This window comes from Bos taurus, chromosome 14 (genome assembly GCF_002263795.3).
Source record: "Bos taurus isolate L1 Dominette 01449 registration number 42190680 breed Hereford chromosome 14, ARS-UCD2.0, whole genome shotgun sequence".
NCBI classification, from domain to species: Eukaryota; Metazoa; Chordata; class Mammalia; order Artiodactyla; family Bovidae; genus Bos; species Bos taurus.
The window spans coordinates 61,433,763-61,460,737 of NC_037341.1; the positions used below are offsets into that span (position 1 = coordinate 61,433,763).

Consider the following 26,975-nt stretch of genomic DNA (forward strand, 5'->3'; position numbering starts at 1 on the left):
ACAACTGAGTGACTAACACTATAAGGCAAAGAAGCCAGTCACAAGAGACCACGTATTTTCCGATTCCATTTATACGAAATGTCCACAAAAAGCAAATCTATAGTGTCAGAACGCAGATTAGTGGGTAGTGGGGGTAGGGGATAACTGCTAATGGGAACAGGATGTTTATGATAACAGAAGGGAGATGAAAAGGCACTAAAGTTGACTGATCTCTAACTTCATTCCAATAAGCAGAGTATGTATACATATAATAATAAACCCAATCCCAGGGAGCCTGATAAAATAGCACTCTCATTCTGCTCTAGCCTGTTCATATAAATAAATACGTTACCCTTCTACAAATGCATCCAGTTTAGCCAGTTCATCTGACAAACCAACCAGGACATCAAGTGTGCCAACCTAGAAGGGAAATACAACATTTTATTAGATTTCTCCTTTTTTAAAAAAACAAGGTAATACAGCATCTTGATTTGAAAGGCCTGCAGATCTTAAGTTCTCCATATTTTATTTCATAATATGCAAGTGTGGTTAAAAAATGCAAGACATTTCAAAGTTATTTATATGTACAAAATAATCCTCTAATTTATGAGGACCACCATTTAGATGTGAAGATTCCACAAGAGCAGGCCCGTGCCTCTACTTGTCCTGCCCAGTGGGAGGGTTCATTTGAAGTTGTGGTTTACATTAGCAGCTTTTAAACACGGATCCAGGGCTGTGCATCTTGAGTTCCATTTCGGGTTTTTGGTCCTTTTTTTAAAGAAATCTTTATTATTACTAGCCATGCCACAGGGCATGCAGGAACTTATTTCCCAGACCCCGGATTGATCTGCGTCCCCTGCAGTGGAAGCATGGAGTCCTAACCACTGGACCACCAGAGAATTCTCTGTAATTTAATTGGTACACAAAACCAAGTATGTATAAACAAGCAAGTTTTAGAAGAAATGTCCATAGTCTACAGGAGTGTATCAAAGGACTTTATTTCTTAAATGAGTGCTGTGTACAACTGTCGAATATCATGATCTTTTCATCCATCACAAAAGTTCAGTCAACTGATTACTGGCAGTCTGCTTCACTTAGAGGCTGCTAGGTTACTGATGTTTAATAAACATTAAATAGATAAACTACATTAAATAACTAGATTTACCAAGAATAATTTAAAGAGATGCAATGGTAGAACAGTTACAATATCAGTGAGTATTACATGAATAACAGAAAAACATATTCACTGTGATATTTAAGAATACATATTACTAAGATTTCTCACTTCTAAAAATCTTCCCTGTGAAAGTAACACATCAAGTATTTTCATAAGATTTCTCATTAAAATTTAAATCATAATTTAAAAAAGCACAAAAGTTTAGGGGAATATGTTACTTTGTTTTAGTAGTTTTCTTCAAAAAAATCTCAATTTCCTTGTTATCTAAAATCTGAAAATTAGAAAGAACAAGGTAAGTTGTAAATTATGCCAATCCATAGAATTTTCTCTCAAAAGAACCTGGTATCTCATTTCGACCAAAAGGTAAGCAGAGACAGCTGTCCTTTCCCTCACAATGAACTCCTCTGCACAGCGCAGGTTTACCTTTAAGTCAGGAATGTTGAACTTTGAAGAAACTGCAAGGTTATTGTTTTTTGTAGTTGCCGCATGCAATTTCTCCCATGTTTGCTGACATGTTTTCTCCCCAGGAGCCGATATAAGCCAGAACTCAGTCATGTTGTTTACCAGATGTATCTTCCAAAATTAAGACTCTGAAAGGTAAAACAAAACTAAGTAAAAATACATTTACTACCACTTGTTTCTAAATTATTTCAGAGTGATAAGCACAGCCTGTTGCAAAACTGATTCAACAGTGGTATACAATCCTGAACAAACTCAAATTTACTTACCTGGATATAAGTCCATATAAATGGGAAACGGTGATTTATTTACATACAATACTAGGAAAAAGAGATGATAAAGACCTAATACATGAAGTACACAATTTTCTAAAAATGACCCAACATCCTAAAATGGGAGCTAGTCAAGAAGGGAGACTACCAAAAATGTCAGCCCCCAACAGTTTCAATCCCCCAAAGAAGTTGGAGAGTCACCAATTAATGGGTTTATCTTAAATTTTTAAAATAAAAAACCTAAATAGGAAGTGAAAAGCTATACATAACTCTGACCTTTGAAAAAGAACTGAATCAATGCACTTCAACAGTAGCCACCAAATAAATTTGCCACATCTGGTTTGGCAAATCCTACAAGGTCAGCCAAATTCTAATCCCTAGTCAAACTAATCTCAATCCCTAACATATACTTAATGGTCATCAACCACTTACAAATTTGCACACACAAAAAAATACTGCCAATCAGCCTTGTAAATCAGTCTTTTATTTAAAATATGCCTGGGAGGGGTGCATAACATACAACACTATTGGATCTGAGTAAGAGGCCGTGGTTCTCACTTTCCAGAGTTCCATTCAGCACACAATCCTCTTCCCCAACCTCTCTCCTCCCTTTTCCCCTCCTTCCTTCTCTCTCTCTCTCTCTGTCTCTCTCTCTACACACACACACACACACACACACACACACACACAAAAACAAAGCCCCCCCCCCCCCCCACAAAAACAAAGCCCAAAGTCAAACTTGGGAATATAAGTAGGTAAGCACGAAAACACAAAATATAAAAGAACTCAATATAACAGTATCATTATTTCTACTTTAATATGCTTTCATTATAACCAACATAAACTTTCTACTACCACAACTTGTTTTGAAACCTTTCCTGAAATTTGGAGTCTTAGAAGATTAACTGTCTTACAGAGTTGTCCTGATAATAAATCAAATAATGAATGTGAAAGATCTCTGCAAATTTACATTTCCTTTAAAATGTAAAGCATGATAGTTAATTACAATGGACTTTCCTAATTATAGAAGCTCACTGTAATTAACCCTACCTAGTCAGTACACAATTGAAGGTGATCATAGATGTCATTCCACATACTTGTTTTTTCCTAACTTCCATTTCAAGAGCATCTACCATATACTAGGTACTGCTCTAAATGTCTTATACATTGTCATCTCAATTAATCTTCCTAACACCTCTATAAGATACATATGATCCTTTCCATTTACAGATTAAAAAACATTCTCAGAGCGATCAGACTGATAAAAATACAGATGCCGGTACTAAATCAGTCTTTCAAGAATCCTACTCTAAGATGATTTTTCCAACATTACTGGGGAAAAAAAAAAAACCTGCACTAAGAACTACACTCTCTCAAATGGCCAACAAACTAAACAGAGCTTTTGTAGTGACGGCAGGCCCAGACAAAGCACTCAGCCTGGCCAGAAAAGCAGTCTTTGATGACATTTTTAAACCTCCTCTCCTTGAAAAATGGCAGGTGATGGGATCATCAGTCCTGCTTATGACACTGTTAAATTATCTAAACTGCAGTTTCTTCAAAGATTGTAACAATAGGAGCTATTACAGTAGATGTCACTATCATACCACTCAGAGTTCTAGAAAATCTTTTTCAGCCAACAGGTTTTCAAACGATTTCAAGAAATAAGAAAGAGGACCACATTTTCTCATTTATAAATAAACATCTGCCCGACTTACTGAGTTTTCACTAGAGTTGAATGAAATGTCATGTTATTTCTAAATAGAACTAGAGTCCCCTCTGGCCTTCAAAGGCTACTCTCAGTATCCCAAGTAGGAAATATCTTGTTTACTTACTATCTTATCAATGCCACTGTAATGCAGTTATCACACTATCCTGCTTCATTTTTTTCATAACATTTTTTCCTCTCCACCTGACTGGGAAATCCTGAAGGACCAAAATCATGTCTTCTTTTCTAATGCCCTGAAAGCCCAGCACATACAATTCCTGTCAACATCAGGGACTTTATAAATGCTTGTTTTATGATAAAATGAAATATACCAATGACTCCAATCAAAAAATCTGATTGGAGGAAAAAAAATAAAAGCCAAGAAAAATATTTAAATGTTTTTAAACTTTTTTTTAACTTAGAGTCTTTCAGAAAACAACCTTAGAGTAACATAGACATTAAAAATTGATAAAGCTGCAAGTAACTAAGCCTTTGTCTTTCATTATTTTAAGTTGTGAATACAGAAATATAAAAAAGAGAGATTGAGAAAGAACCTCTAGGTACTTTAGGCAAAGCAATGGCCTCATTTCTTCTGTCCTCTGGTCAAAGCGAACTAACTATACAAGAGGAACCTGATGGGAAAGACAAGCTACTGAAGTATCTAAGGATAAATATAAGAACTGCTCATGAGAAAAGTATCAGTAAGTCTTCCGCAAAATCCCTGTTTTTAAACAAATTCTTTATTTTTTAAACAATGCCCACTGTTATCTGGTCACTTAGACAAGTCACATAAAAATTTTTCTCTTTGACATTTAAGTACAATTTAAGCTCAGTTCCAATAAACTAATCTCTGCAGATGAACATGTGTGTGTGTCTGTGTGTGTGTGCGAGGGGGAAGGGATGGTAAAAAAATGAAATTCACGTTACAAAACACATTTCTCTTTCTCTCTGAGCTGCACAGAAACAGAGTCAAACCTGTCCAAAAAGTCTGGACACTTCTACCTCTGTTGACTGCTTCAACTCGCTGGTTTTTATGCCTAATTATTTCCCTTTGTTTCATCTTGTATATGGAAGTCAGGCATTAACATAGGCAAATCACGTTAAACAAAAGAGAAAATGATTTAAAAGGCATTCCTCAAAACTCAGATCAAGGTTGAAGTCCCTCTGTTACGTGTGTGTATTTGGCTGCTCTCTGGGTGGTCTTTTTTATACTCAAGGTGATTCCAGTTTAGATGCTGAACATTCTCGAACTGTTAGCTCCAGCCTAGGCTCCTCTGTGCATCCAGAGCTGTACCCAACAAGTCTCGACTACAAGACTTTTTCACCTGAATATCTCAAAAAACAAAACCAAAAACACATTTCTAGTCAGACTCCTAATCCCTTCCCCCAAACCTGGTCCTACTTCCGTGTTCCCTTAGCACACCTAGTCCCTGCAACACTGGACAACCGTAATTGTCAAATGTCATCAAGATAGCAGCCAATACTTCTTGCGCACTTCCTACCTACCAGCCCCAGTTAAAACAGTTTATATGGATTAGCTCATTTAGCATACTGGATGGACAGTACTTATAAAAGAAGAAACCAAGGCCTCAAAAAATGCCTCATAAATTATGATATATATTATAGTGCATTATCATGTCACATATCACACGAGTGTCATGTATCACATGCTTATATGCTAAGCATGAATGTGTTATATGCTCTCATAGCACCTTTTCAGTATTTCCTTGAGAGACATTTTTATTGATATCTTTCTGCCAAATAAACTGCACATTAGAGGAGGTGGAAAGCATGATAGTTTTTGCTACAAGTGTATTAGTACCTGGCACAGAAGCTGGTATGCAAAACCTCAAAAACTACGTGTTGAATATTTCTGAATGAATACCTAACAGTGAAGATGAAACAAGAGAATCAAGTACCTTGCTTATTAATTGGTTAGGTCCCCTTTACTTCCTTTACATTAAAAGAAAACTCAATTTCACTGAAGTACCATTTATATACAGTAAAAGGTACCCACAAGAGCACAGCTGGATGAGTTTTTGACACACACACACGCCTGTGTAACCACCACCAAAACCAAGGTTAGGAACACTTCCGTCTTCCCAAACCCTTCCCTCACAGACAGGCTCAGTCAGTCCCAGCCCCACTGCAGACCTTGGGCAGATGCTAATCTGTTTTTTGCCGCACTCTAGGCTCATTGGGCCTGACCTAGAATTCCTGTGTAAATGAAGCCCACACTGCATTCTCTTTTGTATCTGGCTTCCTTTGCTCAGCACGGCTTTGATCGCCCATATCCTGTGTGCGTTTCATTCCGCTTTACTTCTTAGTGTTCCATTACATGAATGTACTATGGTTTGGGGCCACTAACAACAAAGAACATTCCTTTTCAAAGCCTTTGTGAAAATACATATACATTTATCTTGGATAAACATCTAGAATTTCTGAGTCAAATGACTAACCTATATTTAACCTTATAAGAAGTCATCAAACTTTCCCAAAGTAGATGAAGTACTTTGCATTCCATTAGCAAGATACACAGTCCCAGTTGTCTCGCAGGTCCACTAACACTTAGTGCTATCAGCCTCCTTTGAGCTATTCCAGTGGGCTGTAGCTCTCACTTCCACGACGGCTACAGTTCGGGATCTTTTCACCTCATCAGCCAGCTGTATATCTTCTTTGTGAAGTTTCTATTCAAATACTGTGTCCATTTTTTTTTAATTGCATTGACCTTACTGAGTTAGTTTTTTGTATGATCTTGGTGCAACTTCTTTGAGATGTGTGTGTGTATAAAACATGTATTCTGTGCCTTGCCTTTCCTTAATGGTGCTCTTGAGCAGAAGTTTTCAATTCTGATGTCCAGTTTATCAACTTTTTCTATGATTCGTTTACCCCAGGGTCACAAGGATTTATCCTGCTTGTAGTTCAGAGAAATTCTTGAACCTGTGTTTAGAGTTTTCAACAATTCAGGACAAAATTCATTTTCTTCAAAATTGGTTCTTACTTCTTTCCCTTTCCTGAGACAGATATGGCATGTGTATTAAACCACCTGACACTGTCCCACAAGTCACTGAGCTTCCATTCTTTTTTTTCTTCCAACTGTTTTTCTCTCTACACTTCAGTTTAGAAACTTTCTTGCTACATCTTCTTGTTGGTTAACTTTTTCTTTACAGTTATCTGCTATTTATCTCAAGAAGTGAATTTTTCATATTTTTCAGCCTTGTAAGTTCTGTCTTTTAAAACTTCTTTCTTCATTATTTTCATGTTTTCTATTAAATCCCTGAGCATATCTGTAATTCACAACATTAAACTGTTGATCACTTGATTTTGTGTTAAGAATGTTGTTTTAATATATGTAAACATATAGCAGGTTCACTGCTATACAGCAGAAGCTAACACAACTGTAAAGCAACTCTACTCCAATAAAACCTATTTTTAAAAAATTTAAAAGAATGTTATGCTTTAAAACAGTATGAAAAGGCAAAATGATAGGATACTGAAAGAGGAACTCCCCAGGTCAGTAGGTGCCCAATATTCTACTGGACATCAGTGGAGAAATAACTCCAGAAAGAATGAAGGGAGGGAACCAAAGCAAAAACAGTACCCAGCTGTGGATGTGACTGGTGATAGAAGCAAGGTCCGATGCTGTAAAGAGCAATACTGCATAGGAACCTGGTCCATGAATCAAGGCAAATTGGAAGTGGTCAAACAAGAGATGGCAAAACTGAATGTCGACATTCTAGGAATCAGCGAACTGAAATGGACTGGAATGGGTGAATTTAACTCAGATGACCATTATATCTACTACTGCGGGCAGGAATCCCTCAGAAGAAATGGAGTGGCCATCATGGTCAACAAAAGAGTCCGAAATGCAGTACTTGGATGCAATCTCAAAAACGACAGAATGATCTCTGTTCGTTTCCAAGGCAAACCATTCAGTATCACAGTAATCCAAGTCTATGCCCCAAGCAGTAACGCTGAAGAAGCTGAAATTGAATGGTTCTATGAAGACCTACAAGACCTTTTAGAATTAACACCCAAAAAAGATGTCCTTTTCATTATAGGGGACTGGAATGCAAAAGTAGGAAGTCAAGAAACACCTGGAGTAACAGGAAAATTTGGCCTTGGAATACGGAATGAAGCAGGGCAAAGACTAATAGAGTTTTGCCAAGAAAATGCACTGGTCATAGCAAACACCCTCTTCCAACAACACAAGAGAAGACTCTACACATGGACATCACCAGATGGTCAACACCCAAATCAGACTGATTATATTCTTTGCAGCCAAAGATGGAGAAGCTCTATACAGTCAGCAAAAACAAGACCAGGAGCTGACTGTGGCTCAGACCATGAACTCCTTATTGCCAAATTCAGACTGAAATTGAAGAAAGTAGGGAAAACCACTAGACCATTCAGGTATGACCTAAATCAGATCCCTTATGATTATACAGTGGAAGTGAGAAATAGATTGAAGGGCCTAGATCTGATAGACAGGGTGCCTGATGAATTATGGAATAAGGTTGGTGACATTGTACAGGAGACAGGGATCAAGACCATTCCCATGGAAAAGAAATGCAAAAAAGCAAAATGGCTGTCTGGGGAGGCCTTACAAATAGCTGTGAAAAGAAGAGAAGCAAAAAGCAAAGGAGAAAAGGAAAGATATAAACATCTGAATGCAGAGTTCCAAAGAATATCAAGAAAAGATAAGAAAGCCTTCTTCAGCAATCAATGCAAAGAAATAGAGGAAAAACACAGAATGGGAAAGACTAGGGATCTCTTCAAGAAAATCAGAGATACCAAAGGAACATTTCATGCAAAGATGGGCTCGATAAAGGAAAGAAATGGTATGGACCTAACAGAAGCAGAAGATATTAAGAAGAGGTGGCAAGAACACACAGAACTGTACAAAAAAGATCTTCACGACCCAGATAATCACGATGATGTGATCCCTGACCTAGAGCCAGACATCCTGGAATGTGAAGTCAAGTGGGCCTTAGAAAGCATCACTACGAACAAAGCTAGTGGAGGTGATGCAATTCCAGGGGAGCTATTTCAAATCCTGAAAGATGATGCTGTGAAAGTGCTGCACTCAATATGCCAGCAAATTTGGAAAACTCAGCAGTGGCCACAGGACTGGAAAATGTCAGTTTTCATTCCAATTCCAAAGAAAGGCAATGCCAAAGAATGCTCAGACTACCGCACAATTGCACTCATCTCACACGCTAGTAAAGTAATGCTCAAAATTCTCCAAGCCAGGCTTCAGCAATATGTGAACCGTGAACTTCCTGATGTTCAAGCTGGTTTTAGAAAGGGCAGAGGAACCAGAGATCAAATTGTCAACATCTGCTGGATCATGGAAAAAGCAAGAGAGTTCCAGAAAAACATCTATTTCTGCTTTATTGACTATGCCAAAGCCTTTGTCTGTGTGGATCACAATACACTGTGGAAAATTCTGAAAGAGATGGGAATACCAGACCACCTGACCTGCCTCTTGAGAAATTTGTATGCAGGTCAGGAAGCAACAGTTAGAACTGGACATGGAACAACAGACTGGTTCCAAATAGGAAAAGGAGTTCGTCAAGGCTGTATATTGTCACCCTGTTTATTTAACTTATACCCAGAGTACATCATGAGAAACGCTGGACTGGAAGAAACACAAGCTGGAATCAAGACTACCAGGAGAAATATCAATCACCTCAGATACGCAGATGACACCACCCTTATGGCAGAAAGTGAAGAGGAACTCAAAAGCCTCTTGACGAAAGTGAAAGCGGAGAGTGAAAAAGTTGGCTTAAAGCTCAACATTCAGAAAACGAAGATCATGGCATCCGGTCCCATCACTTCATGGGAAATAGATAGGGAAACAGTGGAAACAGTGTCAGACTTTATTTTTCTGGGCTCCAAAATCACTGCAGATGGTGACTGCAGCCATGAAATTAAAAGACGCTTACTCCTTGGAAGGAAAGTTATGAGCAACCTAGATAGCATATTCAAAGATAGAGACATTACTTTGCCAACAAAGGTTCATCTAGTCAAGGCTATGGTTTTTCCTGTGGTCATGTATGGATGTGAGAGTTGCTGAGCACCAAAGAATTGATGCTTTTGAACTGTGGTATTGGAGAAGACTCTTGAGAGTCCCTTGGACTGCAAGGAGATCCAACCAGTCCATTCTGAAGGAGATCAGCCCTGGGATTTCTTTGGAAGGAATGATGCTAAAGCTGAAAGTCCAGTGCTTTGGCCACCTCATGCGAAGAGCTGACTCATTGGAAAAGACTCTGATGCTGGGAGGGAGTGGGGGCAGGAGGAGAAGGGAACGACAGAGTATGAGATAGCTGGATGGCATCACTGACTCGATGGACATGAGTCTGAGTGAACTCCGGGAGTTGGTGATGGACAGCGAGGTGGGGTCGCAAAGAGTCGGACACGACTGAGCGACTGATCTGATCTGATCTGATGCTTTAAAAAAGTTTTGTTTTTTTTTTTAAAGGCGGGATCCCCAGGTGGTCCAGTGGTTGGGACTCTGCTCTCACTGCTGAGGGCCCAGGTTCAATCCCTAATCAGGGAACTAAGATCTGCAAGACACTTGGTGCGACCGAAAAAATAAATATTAATAAAAATATGTTGTGCTTTGTTCTGACAGTCTTAAGTTACTTAAGCTTTAGCATGTTTCATTCAAGGCTGGCAATGGGCTGGCCAAAAAATTCTTTTGGGTTTTCTTGTAAAATCTTAAGGAAAAACCCAAAAGAAAATTTTGGCCAGCCCAATACTTTGTTAGGTTAGGTCTAAATCTTTACTCTGGGGCTAACTTAGCCCTACCAGTTAAGATCTGATTTTCCTGGGATTCCTCCGGATGCCCCAGGGATTCATAAGGTATTCATAAGCCCTTCAGCACCATGAGCTCTGCCAACTGTCTAGTTTAAAGCTCTCTAGTCATTCTTTTGCTGGAATGTACCTGTGCCTGAAGCACGAGATCAAGGTCTTTTTATCTCACTGGGAACTGCAGCCATAAAGAATCCAAACGCCAGTTTCCAAAGGAAACGCAATGTAACCACCAGGACACTGCACTGAGAATATGAAGACGTGGAATCTAATCCCAGTTCTGCATGTCATCGTCTGCATAAATGTCTTCATTTGCAAAATGAGAGGATTGGATTCCCACATCCAGGATCCTTTTTTGCTTCTATATTCCATCAATCTATACTGGGTAGGACCCAGGACCCTTTTATTTTCTTGTTAAATCCTTCAAGTGAATCAGATGATGAGTCAGGTTTTAGAACCACTGTAGTAGAACAAGCATTTCCATGATTATTTAGTGAATTATACAGTAAATGTTACATGAAATGGCAACCGTTCCTTAATCAGATGGCTACATGTCACATCATCACAAACAAGAATCACACAGTATTGTCAGGTCCATAATGCAGGAATGATTTTTGTTCTATGGAATGTAGAAACTTTAAATGTATCAACCCACTTTTCGCATGCTTTCAATGGCGGCTTATGAACTTAAAAAATAAGTGAAAAGCAAAATGACATATGAAATCAAGTACAGAACAAAACAAAATCTGGGTAAACTATTGCTTTGCTCAAGAAACACACAATTTTATTTCATTTGTGAAGGACAGAATACAGAGGATTTTTAAATGCCATATATATAAATAGGTGGGTTTGTGACCACAGTGTAGAGTCCTGATTCACTCCCAAAACTTCTTGAAAATTTTTTCCAGGGCTAAAAAGACTACTCTAGGGACTTCCCCTGGAGGTCCAGTGGTTAAGACTCCACCTTCCAATGCAGGGACAGGGGTTCGATCTCTTGGGAGCTAGGGTGCCACAAATTTTTTTTTTTTTTAAATTGCTTTAGGTAATGGGAGGCTGTGCGTGTTAAGTTGCTTCAGTTGTGTCCAACTTTTTGTGACGCTGTGGACTGTGGCCCACCAGGCTCCTCTGTCCATGGATTCTCCAGGCATGAATACTAGAGTGGGTTGCCATACACTCCTCCAAGAAGGAGCAGAAAGAAAACAAGGCACATGATGAGATTAAAAAAATCGAGCAGAATACACTGGAGGCACAAGAGAAACACTAGTCACATTTCTTAAACACTTCTGTCTGACTGCAATAAGTATGCTTTTTTTTTTTTTAAACAGTAACAAGTCTTTTTCAAAATGGAGGGAAGGAAAGAAGAAAGGAAATCCTGGTTCAAAGCTCAGAACCTGTTTATTTCATTACTGTATTACCCACTTCTAAGAATTTAAAGGCAGTGGATTATTTTCCAATCACAAGTGATTAGGATGCGAAATAAAAAGAGTAAAGCAGGGACTTGCCTGACAGTCCAGTGGTTACGCCTGTGCTTCCAGTGCAGGGGTCATGGATTCAAGAGCGCTCAAATCCCACAGAATCCCCAAAATCCCCTACTCCAAAAGAAGAGTAAATAACAACTATCATGATAATACAAGAGGTGAAGATAATAAACTCAAACAGCTACTAGCACTTCTTCTGTGGATGAAAGTAAGAGCCTGACCAAAGACAGGGGCAACCACAGAAAATAGGGCATCCCAGTAAGTGCTCCAATATATAACTGCTTTCAAGAAACCAACACCTCAGTCTCTGAAATGCAACCACCTTTCACAGTAAATTTAAATTTCACAGTGAAGACTGATGGGGGTCTACATGCAAAAAAAAAACATTCTTTGACAGTCCTTGAAAATACCAAGCTGTTCACTAAAGTGGCTTATTTCAACCTGCACAAGGAGGAATACCTCAGATATCACGAAGTATCACACAGCCTTCCAACTGTGACACATCAGCGTCGAACAGAACTGATCACAGTGTAAAACAGCCCCAATCCATCCTTCTTAAAAGGCTGCTAATCCTTCCCTGGAAATTTTAATACCACACAAATAAAAGGTAAGAATAATTACCTGAATGGTAACTTCTGCATGAATGAATAATTCTGAATGCTAAATTCTATCCTTCAACAAGGAAACATCTTAACTGGGATTGTTGGAGGGGCTTACTCACAATAAAATTTGTTTAAATAAAAGCTTCCAATAACAACAAGGAATTCTACCTCTCCAGGGAGACTTTGGTGATTTATATGTAAGTTTGAAATTGTTAGGATACACACCTTCTTTAAATCAATCTTAACTTTTGTGTTCTCTTGTCTTCAACTGAAACAGCACTTATAGATGGCCTATAATCACATTAAGGATTACCTGAACTTCATGCCATAAATATACTGAAATGTGAAAGACTTTTAGTAGATGTATTTTATAAACAGCCATCTTTTTTACATCTTTGTATCCGGCTAGAAGTACATTTGGAAAAGCCAAGCCTTACTTAGGCATGTTAATGCTAAGCTGCTTCAGTCGAGTCCGACTCTGTGCGACCCCATAGACAGCAGCCCACAAGACTCCCTGGTCCCTGGGATTCTCAAGGCAAGAACACTGGAGTGGGTTGCCATTTCCTTCTCCAATGCATGAAAGTGAAAAGTGAAAGTGAAATCGCTCAGTCATGTTCAACTCTTAGCGACCCTGTGGATTGCAGCCTACCAGGCTCCTCTGTCCATTGGATTTTCCAGGCAAGAGTACTGGAGTGGGATGCCATTACCTTCTCCTACTTAGGCATAGATGCCATCATAAAAACAGAAACAGGCCAGAAAGATAATAACACATAACACAATGTTAAAAAAAAAAATCTCTTGCAATTTCTGCTAAAGCAAGTTGAATCCACAGACAGGCAAGGAGATCACTGTACCATTACTGAAAGGAATCACCAGAACCTTCGGAGCGCCCAGACACTTCCTCTCTGCCACAGGCAACTCAACACTGACCCAGGGAGCAAACAATTCCTTCCATGCCAGGAAACTCCCTGACTCTACACTCATTGTCTCCCAAAATGTTACTTCCCTTCTCTTTCAGGTTGGTATCTGATAATAGTGACTGAATCACAACACCATGTTTCTCACCAGAAGGTGTTAATATCTCTAAGACGATGTATTCTAGCCTGAAATTCAACAAGCCAAAGACTTGAAACAAGTTTCATCACTCAAGTAAGCTTGAGATCCTGTTTCCTGGTAATGACAACCACTTATTAAATATGTGCTATGTTAGATCAGTACTCAATATGCTAAGCAATTTTATACTTGATTCCTTCGAGGAAGATGGTATCACCACCCCTATTTGCAGATGAGAGGGCAGTTAATGAAGTACATACATTTTACATGCAAGTTTACTAAAACACTACTCTTAACCTCTATGCCCCCAACATATAGTAGAGGGCCTGTCACTAAGAAGCACTCAGGTATATGTTCAACAGATAAAGGATGCCATCGCAAAGGGTGCTGCACAACCAAATGGTACCTCTCTCCTTCAGGAGTTTCGAAATGTCTGGGATCATTTTAGGTTGTCCCAATGTGGGGGTCACTACCATCATTTAGCGGCTGGTGGCCAAACAAGAGGCAGTTCTGTCCACAATGCCAACAGCACCCATGAAGAAACACTAAACTATAGGCTAGCCCATTAACAACAACAACAAAAAACTGTCATGGTTAAGTCAATCCACCTATTAACCACCTTTATTTACAAATAACTTCCTATTCATGGATAGTTTGCATAAAATATCTTAAAAGATACATCATCCTCTTTCTATAAAATACCATTTTTACATTTGTCTAGCATCTTATTTTCAAATACAGAGCTAAGGTTGTATCTTCTGGTCTATGATGGAACCAAAGCACCTCTCCTCCACCGCCCTAAGGACTCCTCTTGGAACTCAATAAATATACAGCAGATTTGCTACACCTGTGGAACAGAAATTTGCTTCATTATCAAGATCAGAGTTTGAATTTTCTAGTTCCAAGGATCACTCATGTCGAAAGGAAAATTTAGATTGCCTGGTGAAGAGAATTTAGATTGCCTGGTTCCACCGCTTGAGCTGTCTTTCCAAGAGCACCATGCTAATGGTTTACTGTGTCTTTAAAATATCAGTGAAATGTGAGCTGAACATGAATTAGATTGTAAATGAAAAGGTATAAAGTTGCACAGCCAAAGAGTGAAAAAGGTTTACTCTGGCAGACAGATCAGAACACGTACAAGAACAAAATTCAACTAAGAGGTATGTATCTCCATGGGGTCACAGACAGTCAGACACGACTGAAGGACTGAGTACACACACACACATTTGGTGCAAACTGTAGTTACCCCTAAGCAGACTCAAGCTCAAAAGGAAGACTGATCACTTAGGGACTGTGGACCAGAAGGAGACCCTTTGGCAAAGGTTTATTTTGGCATTCCAGCTTTGCTCTTTGGCCAATGCAATTATTTCCAAAGTTGTGGAAATAATCAGGGAATCAGACTTTTGAGGCCCAAATGTTTCTTTTTAGGTAGAGAGAACTAATGTAAATAAGGCTCCGAAGACTGACATCAAAAAATAAAAGTGATCATTTACTGCCCAGTTCTATACACGAACCATCTAGCTCGCGGCATTTAGTCAGATCCCGAGTACTGTTTCTTTAGATTTTATCTAGTCCCTGAAAGATACACCAAAAGAGAAAAAGATCCGGGAGTTCTGAGACATAAACCCGAGGTTCCCTCTTTCGGCACCATTTGAGACGTGCTGGTTGCCAGAGAACCGTGATTGACAAGCTGAGCACCTTTTGCCCACCCTGCTGCTTATTATCTCCTCCACCTGAACTGTAAACTGAACAGCTTCACCCAAACTAACTAAAAAACGGTTTTTAAAGCACTGACCACCGCTGCAGAATCCCTTTGAAGCTGTCCTACTCAAGTTTCACCGAAAGTGCTGAATCAAAGGTAAGAATGCACTAGGAGAAACTCACCCTTCTCTCTAGAGAGATTGTGGTTAAGTACTGGGCAGGTAATTGGCAGTCAGAAGACAGTAGAAGTTATGCTAGACTTAAAACACATCATTTGATCTGTTTCTAGGTCCAAGAGTCTATCTAGATAGGTCCCAGAGTCTATCTAGATAGGTCCCGGTCTATACGATGAATGGCACTTTCATCTACTTCCTCTCAAAGACCTGTGAGAACAAAACAAACAAGAAAGGGGCTTCCGGGGCGGCCCAGTGGTGAAGGATCTGCCTCGCAACGCAGGGGACATGGGTTCGATCCCCGGCCAGGAAGATCCCACATGCCTCAGGACAACTAAACCACAACTACTGAGCCAGCCCGCTAGAGTCTGTGCTTCACAAAAGAGCACACAACTCGAGAAACCTGCACACCACAGCTAGAGAGTATCCCCCCGCGGCAACTAGAGAAAGCCGGCTCACAGCAAGAAAGACCCAGCGCAATAAAAAACAATAATTTAAAAAAAAAACAAAAAACGTAATTCCTGTGACTGTTGTTCAATAAAAGGTATTCGGGAGTAGTTGACAGTACCAAAGGATAAGTTCAGAAGGCCAAAACTGTTCACAACTCCTTCACAAAGGAGTCTCCCCAACCCCCAAATGATCCAACATCTGTGTACTTCAGGGCTGTTTGGGGGTCGGGGGGGGTGGGGGGCGGGTAGTTACAATAACCCTCAGTGAGGGATGCAGACACAATCTAATCTTTTCTCCCCTTTGCTCCTGCGTTTCTCAGGTGATTCAATTCGCCGGTGTGACTCTCTCCTCCAGTTCCTTTTCAGAGTTTCTTGCCTACTCTTCCCCCATTCTAATTAAACAACAACAACAACAACAACAAACACTGTCTGAGTTCTCTGGAATCCCGTTTTTTCCCCTGTCACAGGGACCCTGCGTCCTCGGTGAGGGTCTCCTAGACCCTCTAAACTGCCATCACCTTACTCGCAAGCACGTACGCCCAGGGGAGGCTGTCCCGCTCGCTGTGACCTCACACACACCACCCCGTATCCTCATCTGGGCCACTCTGTTACCTTTCGTCCCCCGGAGCTAGGATTCGCTGTGACCCTTACCCCAACCCAAGGAGAAACGCCTCAGACCCGCAGTGTTTATGTCTGCCTCTGCCACAGAACAGCCCCTAGGGCCCTTTCTCTTTTCCCCTCCTTCCATTCCCCTTAGAGACAGAACCCAGGCCCACGGCGGCGACAAACTCGCGCCGAGAAACTGGACACGGCCGCCCAGCCGGCGGCTCCAACGCCACAGCCTCGGCCCCCGCGCGCGCCCCCATCCTTCCCAAGCCGCGACCACAGCGCGAGCTTCGGCCCGGCCGGGGTTTCCGAGGGGAGGTAGCCATCGCTCACTGACCCAGGGAAGTGTCAAACGAGGACGTGCCGGCAGTAACAGGCAGAGAGGCGGACAGCCTGGCAGGCGTTAACGGCTCAGCGCTCCATCCCCTCCCCGACCTAAGCTCCGGCCTCACGGCTTCCTCGACCGCGGCGCCTACGGAGCAAGTCACGTGCCAGCCGGGACGGTCAGCTGACCGCGGCGCGCTCCGCCCCGCCTACGTGCGCCGCTCCGCCTACGCGCGCGCCACTGCGCAGCCGCCGCGGCCGAGCCCACGGAAGAGGGGCGGGGCTGGGAGGCTCCCCGGGGAGCGGGGGAGAGCCAGAAGTCTGAGCGGGCAGAGCTCTTCCGGGGAGGGTGGGGTTTCTGCGTCTGGAGTTCCGCCCGCCACCTGTGAATTTCATCGCTGCCATCCTTAAGGTTACCCCACTTATTTTCATGTTTCTGCGGCTTGGAATTTGCCTTCAGACTTCTCCACTCAGGATTTTCTTCGGACAGCCCGGTTTTCTGAGTAATATCCTTAAGAGTTCCCTTCAGCCTCTGATTCACCTTTTCCTTCCAGTCCACTTCGAGTTAATTCCATAAATGTCCTTGGAGCATTTACTATACGCTCGTCATTGTGCTCATTATCTTAGGATTGTCTACCGACGTGAATCACTCCTTGCAGGAGAAAGCTTGTAATCTTGTTCGGGCGTCTATGAGGCCTGTGATAAACATCGGATAGTTGGAACCACAGTAGATAAAAATGAAAACCAAACAAGGTTACAGGGCAGAGGCACGGACAGGAGAAATCATGTCCTCTGGGAGAAAAAGATAGCAAACCGCTCTCCTGATATTTCATATTTCATCAGCTTGGGAAGGTAGGTGGTATTATTCTGGTTCAGAACATAGTTTAGAAACGTTCAGTCCAGTCGCTCAGTCGTGTCCGACTCTGCGACCGCAGAAATTGCAGCACGCCAGGCCTCCTTGTCCATCACCAACTCCCGGAGTTCACCCAAACTCATATCCATCGAGTCGGTGATGCTATCCAGCCATCTCATCCTCTGTCGTCCCCTTCTCCTGCCCTCAATCCCTCCTAGCATCAGAGTATTTTCCAATGAGTCAACTCTTCGCATGAGGTGGCCAAAGTACTGGAGTTTCAGCTTTAGCATCAGTCCTTCCAAAGAACACCCAGAACTGATCTCCTTTAGAATGGACTGGTTGGATCTCTTTGCAGTCCAAGGGACTCTCAAGAGTTCTCCAACACCACAGTTCAAAAGCATCAATTCTTCAGCGCTCAGCCTTCGTCACAGTCCAACTTTAACATCCATACATGATCACTGGAAAAACTACAGCCTTGACTAGACGGAACTTTGTTGGCAAAGTAATGTCTCTGCTTTTGAATATGCTATCTAGGTTGGTCATAACTTTCCTTCCAAGGAGCAAGCGTTTTTTAATTTCATGGCTGCAGTCACCATCTGCAGTGATTTTGGAGCCCCCAAAAATAAAGTCTGACACTGTTTCCACTGTTTCCCCATCTATTTCCCATGAAGTGATGGGACCAGATGCCATGATCTTAGTTTTCTGAATGCTGAGCTTTAAGCCAACTTTTTCATTCTCCTCTTTCACTTTCATCAAGAGGCTTTTTAGTTCCTCTTCAGTTTCTGCCATAAGGGTGGTGTCATCTGCATATCTGAGGTTACTGATATTTCTCCAGGCAATCTCGATTCCAGCTTGTGCTTCTTCCAGCCCAGCGTTTCTCATGATGTACTCTGCATAGAAGTTAAAAAAGCAGGGTGACAGTATATGGTCTTGACACACTCCTTTTCCTATTTGGAACCAGTCTGTTGTTTCATGTCCGGTTCTAACTGTTGCTTCCTGACCTGCATACAGATTTCTTAAGAGGCAGGTCAGGTGGTCTGGTATTCCCATCTCTTGAAGAATTTTCCACAGTTTATTGTGATCCACACAGTCAGAGGCTTTGGCATAGTCAATAAAGCAGAAATAGATGTTTTTCTGGAACTTGCTTGCTTTTTTGATGATCCAGTGGATGTTGGCAATTTGATCTCTGGTTCCTCTGCCTTTTCTAAAACCAGCTTGAACATCAGGAAGTTCATGGTTCACGTACTGCTGAAGCCTGGCTTGGAGAATTTTGAGCGTTACTTTACTAGCATGTGAGATAAGTGCAATTGTGCAGTAGTTTGAGCATTCTTTGGCATTGCCTTTCTTTGGAATTGGAATGAAAACTGACATTTTCCAGTCCTGTGGCCACTGCTGAGTTTTCCAAATTTGCTGGCATATTGAGTGCAGCACTTTCACAGCATCATCTTTCAGGATTTGAAATAGCTCCACTGGAATTCCATCACCTCCGCTAGCTTTGTTCGTAGTGATACTTTCTAAGGCCCACTTGACTTCACATTCCAGGATGTCTGGCTCTAGGTGAGTGATCATACCATCGTGATTATCTGGGTCATGAAGATCTTTTTTGTACAGTTCTTCTGTGTATTCTTGCCACCTCTTCTTAATATCTTCTGCTTCTGTTAGGTCTATACCATTTCTGTCCTTTATCGAGCCCATCTTTGCGTGAAATGTTAGAGAACTTTTTAATTCAGTTTTTGATTTTGATTCCTATTGTGTGATTAGTTTCAAATACTTTCCCCACTTAGTTTCATTGAGACATTTTATCTTTTTCCCTTGAAGAAATTATGAGGAAAAAGCAAATCTTCTCTATGCATAAAAAATCAAAAACTTTTTTATTTTTTAATTCAGTATTTTTATATTAGGGAAGGTGAAGAGCTAGAGATCACAGAGCTTTTTAGGACAAGGGAATAGACATATCTGGTTTTCAGTCGTGGCTCTGCTGCTGACTAGCTGGGTGACCCCAGGCCTGTGAATTTCAGCTTCTTCACCCGTAAACTGGTGGCAATAATATATACGTGATAGGGGTGTTGTAAGGCTTAAATGCAGTGTAGTGCCTGGCACATAGGAAGTGCCTTGTGAAGGGCTGCTGTTATTAGTATGTATTATATAGGACCCAGGTTTTCTGACCTATTTTATGCCTTTACAGGCTGTTGTGTCCATGCAGAAATTCACCACAGAATTTCTTAGAGCCTTAGTAATACATCTGAATAAAAAGTAACCAACCAACCAACCAACCTATCTTCAGCCTAATGCTTTTCACTAATTTTGGATGCTGTTCAGGCAATTCCAACAACTGGTTCTGTAACACAGCTTTGGAAACTCGTCAGAAATTCCAAGGGATTTATCATAGCATGTGCCCAAAGGCCATGTTTTGTTAGCTCTGTCTGTGCAATACAACTTTCTTTGGTGGTGAAAATGTTAATCTGTGCTTTCCATATTGTGTCCACCAGACTGAAGTGGCTCTTGAGCACTTGAGATGTGGCTATTGTGACTGAAGAACTGAGTTTTAAAATTTATTTCACTTTCATTAATTAAAACTTAAATACCCAACAGTGAGACTAGTGACAGCTGCTTTGGGCAGTGAAAATTAGGGTCTGCGTTTGAAACCTTTTGGTTTCTTTATGCTTGTGTGTGGCCCTGAGGCAGAATTCTCATGCCTGTTTCTTAATTTTTAAACTCAAGTGCATCTATTTCTGACGTCTGGACACTTTGCAGTGTTTTAAGCATCATGTTATACTTGAGAGGCAGTATAAAGCATTGTTCAATAAATGTGAGCTCCATTTATCATCAGACCTAGCATATCTCATTAAAAAATCTAGCAAACATGTTTAAAATAAGCAGGGCAAGCTTGCTTTCTAATGGCTTCTGATAGAAAGGGAATGTGTTTACAAAGAGTGGGGACGCTTGCTTTTCCTTACTGTGCATAGGAGCATCATAGGTATCTAAGTATATATAGCAGGCATGACACACGTTTTCCTGCGTTTCCACGTACCTAAAGCATCTTTTAAGCTTAAAGCACTGAAAAAAATGCATAGAGACAATTTATTTTTTCCTCATAATTTTTTCAGGGGAAAAAGATAAATGTTTCAATGAAACTAAGTGGGGAAAGTATCTGAAATTAATCGCACAATAGGAATCAAAATAATTTTTCACAAGAGAGTGAAAAAGCTGGCTTAAAACTCAACATTCAGAAAACTAAGATCATGGCATCTGGTCTCATCACTTCATGGCAAATAGATGGGGAAACAGTGGAAACAGTGACAGACTTTATTTTCTTTGACTCCAAAATCACTGCAGGTGGTGAGTGCAGCCATGAAATTAAAAGACACTTGCTCCTAGGAAGAAAAGCTATGACCAACCTAGACAGCATATTAAAAAGCAGAGACATTACTTTGCCGACAAAGGTCAGTATAGTCAAAGCTATGGTTTTTCCAGTAGTCATGAAGGAATGTGAGAGTTGGACCATAAAGAAGGCTGAGCACCAAGGAACTGATGTTTTTGAACTGTGGTGTTGGAGAAGACTCTTGAGAGTTCCTTGGACTGCAGGGAGATCAAACCATTCAATCCTAAAGAAAATCAATCCTGAATATTCATTGGAAGGACTGATGCTGAAGCTGAAGCTCCAGTACTTTGGCCACCTGATGTGAAGAACTAACTCATCATAAAAGACCCTGATCCTGGGAAAGACTGATGGCAGGAGGAGAAGGGGGCAACAAAGGATGAGGTAGTTGGATGGCATCACCGACTCAATGGACATGAGTTTGAGTGAACTCTGGGAGTTGGTGATGGATAGGGAGGCCTGGGATGCTGCAGTCCATTGGGTCACAAAGAGTTGGACGCGACCAAGCGACTGAACTGAATTGAACTGAAGTCAGGAGGAGAAGGGGATGACAGAGGAGAAGATGGTTGTATGGAATCACCAACTCAATGAACATGGGTTTGAGCAAGCTCTGGGAGATGATGAAGGACAGGGAAGCCTGGCATGCTGGAGTCTATGGGGTTCCAAAGAGTTGGATATGACTAAGTGACTGAACAACAACAACTGTAATATCTTGAAAGGTGGCACTTATATTCCTCTTAGAAAAGGAAGTGTCCTTGTTTAGGAAAATACTTAGATAAACTAACAGAGTTGAAGATAAGCTGAGCTTGGGTGCATGGAGACAAAAAAACAAAAGCCATGTCTAAACTAGTTTCCAATCTCAATTGGAAAGGAAGGGAAACCGGAGGAGCAGGTGAAGGCACGCAAGGAATGCATAAGGCATAGGGAGCAGAGAAGAAAGAAAGCGACATGATAAAGAACTTGTGAAATAGGTCTGCTTAGGACCCCATTTGAGATCACTTTAATTGCTGTAATGTAAATCCATTGCCATCTGCTCATACCTTTAATGAACTCAAATGCTTTCGTGAACTGTTTTTTTCTTTGGTAAAAATTTATGGTATCCAGTTTATATTATGTAAAGTGCACAGACAAATTAATAAGAACAATAATAAGACCCTAACTGGGAAATGAGCAAAAAGCACAAAAAATTGAGATAAAAGGAAATACCACTGGCTGAAATAAAACATATGGGGAAATGCACACTCTTACTAGTGCTCAAAGATACAAGTAAGATAACATACATAGAAATATTTATCAAAATAAATAATATATAAAAGTAAATGTGAATAATAACTTACATTAGCAAAGATATGAATATATACATAATAGCCAATGCTGGTGAGAATATGATAAGACAGAATCTCTTATACTGCTAGTGGTTCTGTAAACTGGTACAGTTTTTATGGTCAGCAATTTGACAATATAGATGAGAAGCCTTAAAAATGCTCATTCTATTTTCATCCATATAAGGATGGAGATAATGGGAACAGATAGGAAAATATTTATGTAAAATATGTTCATTACATCATCATATCTGTTTTCATCATCAACATTAAAGATGTAGTTGAACTAAGCCTACTCTGAAGGTAGAGCATTGAAAATTATTTGATAACATCTGGAATTTTTAGAGTTGAATGCTCAGGGTTAATGAATAGGATATGCTAAGGCATTCCCTGGTGGTCCAGTGGTTAGGACTTTGTGCTCTCACTGATGAGGGCCTGTGTTCAATCCCTGGTCAGGGAACTAAGATCCCCCCACAAGCTGCAGAGCATAGCCAAGAATAATAATAAGATACACTAGACCAGTGGGCGATGTTTGGCAATGTCTGGAGATGTTTTTGTCTGTCACAGCCTGTGGGGAATGACATGCTACTGGTATCTAGTGAAATCAGGGCAAAAGTAATAGATGCTGCTAGACATTATGCAATGTCTAGGACAGCCCCACAACAAAGAGTCATCTGATCCAAAATGTCAGTAGTTCTGAGGCAGAGAACCCTAGTACTAGACCCGGGATGTTCTCAGAGTCCCAATTTCTTGACAAACTATATATGTTCCTGCAGTTCCACTCCTGGAGTGGAAAAAAAAACAAACAAACATAATTTGGAAAGATCCAAGCACCCTAATGTCCATAGCGGCACTATTTACAATAGTCATGACGTGGAAGCAACTTAATGTCCATTGACAGGTGAATGGATAAAGATCATGTGGTACATATACTCAGTGGAATATTACTTAGGCATAAAAAAGAATGAAATAACGCCATTTGCAGCCACATGGATGGACCTAGAGATTACCATACTAAATGAAATAAGTTAGACAAAGACAAATATATTATGTTGCTCATATATGAAATTCTAAAAAAAAACCAAGTGAACTTACATACAAAACAAATAGATAACACAGACATAAAAACAAACATAGTTACCAAAGGGGGAGGGGTAAGGGATAAATTTTAGAAGATTCAGATTAATATATATATGTTACAATACATAAAATATATAACTGACAAAGACCTATTCTATAGCATAGGGAAATATACTGGATATTTTGTAATAACCTTTAAGAGGAAGAATCTGAAAATATATACATGTGCATATATATATGTAAGGATATATGTATATGCATATATATATAAGTGGATCAGTTTGTTGTATACCTGAAACCAGCACAGCATTTTAAATCAACTATATGTCAATAGATAAATAAATAAGACTTAAAAAAAAATCCTCTGTCTCTGACCCAGGGGTTTTATGTCCACTACCAGCATCCATGAAATTGTGACAGGCCAGGCTAACTTGTTCGGTAAAATCTCAAACCTTTTCCAGTTCTTGATAGTGTTGGTGACAAGGATGGGATATGTCAAAGATAGAGTTTTTTGGAAAACAAAGGATGAGCATCACATAGGTCAATTAATGGAATTTGCAAGAAGTCCATAGAAATTGATAGTAAACCCAATTGTACAGTTTCCAGGAATCAGTTGTAGGCTAGATTGTATGGTCTGCTGAGCAATAAATGATCTACTGCTTAATTGCCTGTGTTAGTCACTCAGTCGTGCCTGACTCTTTGCAACCCCATGGACTGTTACTCACAAGGCTCCCCTGTCCATGGGATTCTCCTGGCAAGAATACTGGAGTGATTTGCCAGGCTCTCCTCCAGGGGGATCTTTCTGACCCAGGGATCTAACCTAGGTCTCCTGCATTGCAGGAAGATTCTTTACTGTCTGAGCCACCAGGGATGGAATTGTAATTGCCTGTAAATGAGGAAAACTTGAGAAGTGGTTGCAGGCCATGTCATCTCAAAGATTCCAAATGCGGTCATGGTTGCTATAGTATTCTCTTCCTACTTTTCTGGCACTTAGCCTCAGGTCCACCCCTTGTAATGACTGGCACTAATATTTGTCCAGGATAGGCAGAAGTTTCCATAGCCTGTCAAACAACAATGATAGACAGCATACGGATAGTGACCATTTGGTTCAATACACTGCTTATCAACTCTCTCTACAGTGGCTCACGGGCCAAAGTGGGAACATCATCAAGTCACTGTAATAAGTTTATAAAATGCCTTCTCTCTCGTGCCTGACTCAGAGATGAAAGGTCTGGGTAAGAGGAGGGAATGACTGGGGAGAGGCAAAGGTACAGCTACTGGAATGGGACACACAGTATATGTGATGACAAAAGGAGAACAGCAACCTACCACCTTTGCAGATAACACCTTAGACCTCAGCAGGTCATCCAGGGTCGGGGAGCAAGAACCCTAAGGACCTTAGTCCTTTGGAATTGTCCCTGGAGCCTTCTTTCAGAATGAAAACATCTTAGCATGGTTCTGCTAAACTCTTGGAAGGACGGTGATTTAAATCACTGCTGGCTGGGTCTGCCATCCCCTGCCAGATGGCTCTGAACACAGTTTGCAGTTTGACCCCCATTTGCCTTAACTTATCCAAAACATCTATCTGAAATAGCAAGGGATGTCCCAACTCCTACACCTCCCACACAAAATCCCTGTCCACACCTCTAGATGTCTTCCCCAACCCCATTCCACAGCCATTGCTCAGTCATTCCTTGGGGTGAGAAAAATGCCACCCGCCTGGTGACCTGGACAGACAGCAGAGTTTAGTCTGATTGCAATCAGGCAGTTCCTCCATAAACAAAGGCCAGACCTGATTATTCAAAGCAATCTGAGAAGGCCAAGATTTAACAGCTGGTGGAGAGGCCGTGTTGGTGACACTGCCAACCTGTGTCCTTGGAACACTGGAGGTCTGACCTGAGGGGCGCCGCCAATAGTAAGCCACCCTGTCTTTCCAGTGCCACCGTGTGCATTCCCAGGACTATCGCTTGCATGGAAACCAAGCATTATCTTGGCTTCCTCCCCGAAACATGGTGACTTGCACCTTAAAGGCAATTACAAGAGACCTTCAAGTATTTAAGGAAATACCACTAGTAGATCACATAGCCCTCAAATAACTGAGGGCCCTCAATGAAGCTTCCTTTGATTACCTGGAAGAGCTTCCCAAAGGGATAACTGACTCATTATTTATGCACAATCTGTGGCCAATTATTCCTCCAGTGGAAGTCATCCAATTAGAAAAAAACAGTACAAAATTTGTCCCTAACTCAGATTACTGGTCAGGGATATTATAGACGGTAGAATTGCTTTAAACCTCTTCCTCTTGTGCCATGGCAGAGTCTATAGGATTGCTTCTAGACTTGCTAATAAATCCTGCCATGCTTATATTAACACCTTGGGCCAAGGGGAGAGATAAATAGAGAAACTTAAGGAGAGAGCCCCACGACTTTTCTTAACTAAGGCCCTGGTAGTTTGGGGGATTTGTTCAATGGGTTGATTCTAAGACCCTGGGGGTTATAACTGAGGTATATTCTACAGGAAGGCCTCCTCATGATGCTAAATTCCTGATCACAGTAACCTTAATAAGATGCTGTATGAGACAAATTGAATAGATTTTTTGCCCAGTCTCTGTCAGTTAATCAGAGCAGCCAGTGGAGTGGCTATTTATGGGAAAAATTCACCAGAAACCAAGATGGTGTAGAAACAATGGGTGCGTATTGCTGAAAGACAGTGCTTCATGGATTCCTCACATTTCTGCTGTTTGTCTGGATTCTCTTTTCAAGAGTGTTTGTATAACAAACAATGTCAGAACGTAGAGATATTAATAGTACCCCCACCCTCCAGAGCAAAGGCAAAGTAAACAATTTATTTTAGAATAGTTTTAGATTGACAGAAAGGTGGTAAAGATAGCAGAGAATTCCTATAAACCCCACATTCAATTTTCACTCTTATCATCTTTTACTGTTATTGGTGGTTTAGTTGCTCAGTCGTGTCCGACTCTTGCAACCCCATGTGTATCCTGGCAGGCTCCTCTGTCCATGGGATTTCCCAGGCAAGAATACTGGAGTGAGTTGCCATTTCCTTCTCCAGAGGATCTTCCCTGGTACATTTGTCTAGGTAAGCTTTCGTGCTGTCTAGTCTGAGAGATATGGGTTCTCTAAGTCCAGGATCCTCTCTGTGATGGAACCCTCTGTGTGTTCGGGCATCCAGCTCTGTCTGTCCACATCCATCCTGTAGGAACTGAGGCAGGGGAACTGATGTACATATGAGTATGCTCATGCCACTTGCTGTGTGGGGAGTAATAAAGTCCTTTTTCACTGACCTAAGAGATTTGTGTCTTAAGTCAGCATCCATGAAAATATGGCAGGCTACCTTGTTAGCTTGCAAACCAGGGTGAAATCCCAAACCCCTCACGTTTTTGACAACCCCCTCTGCCCTCCACCAACTCAACTCCTCGAATATGTGGAACAGCTTCCTGTTTGATAAATATATGTTGAGCTGAACTAAGATGGGCTAATGATTTATTCGAACAATTGTGTGAGATACATATGCGGTCAGAGGTCAGGCT

At 41.0% G+C, this 26,975-nt stretch overlaps 1 protein-coding gene across 1 annotated transcript in view; it reads right to left on the reverse strand.

The window, feature by feature from the left end:
- The window catches only part of ATP6V1C1 (ATPase H+ transporting V1 subunit C1), a gene marked incomplete at its 5' end in the record, with an annotated part of 40,122 nt that extends 23,179 nt beyond the window's left edge, over positions 1-16,943 (reverse strand). Inside the window, 3 exon segments of the mRNA NM_176676.1 lie at positions 332-399; positions 1,580-1,746; positions 16,808-16,943. Coding sequence (NP_788849.1) covers positions 332-399; positions 1,580-1,711 — 200 coding nt within the window.
- Between the last annotated feature and the right edge of the window lie 10,032 nt (positions 16,944-26,975).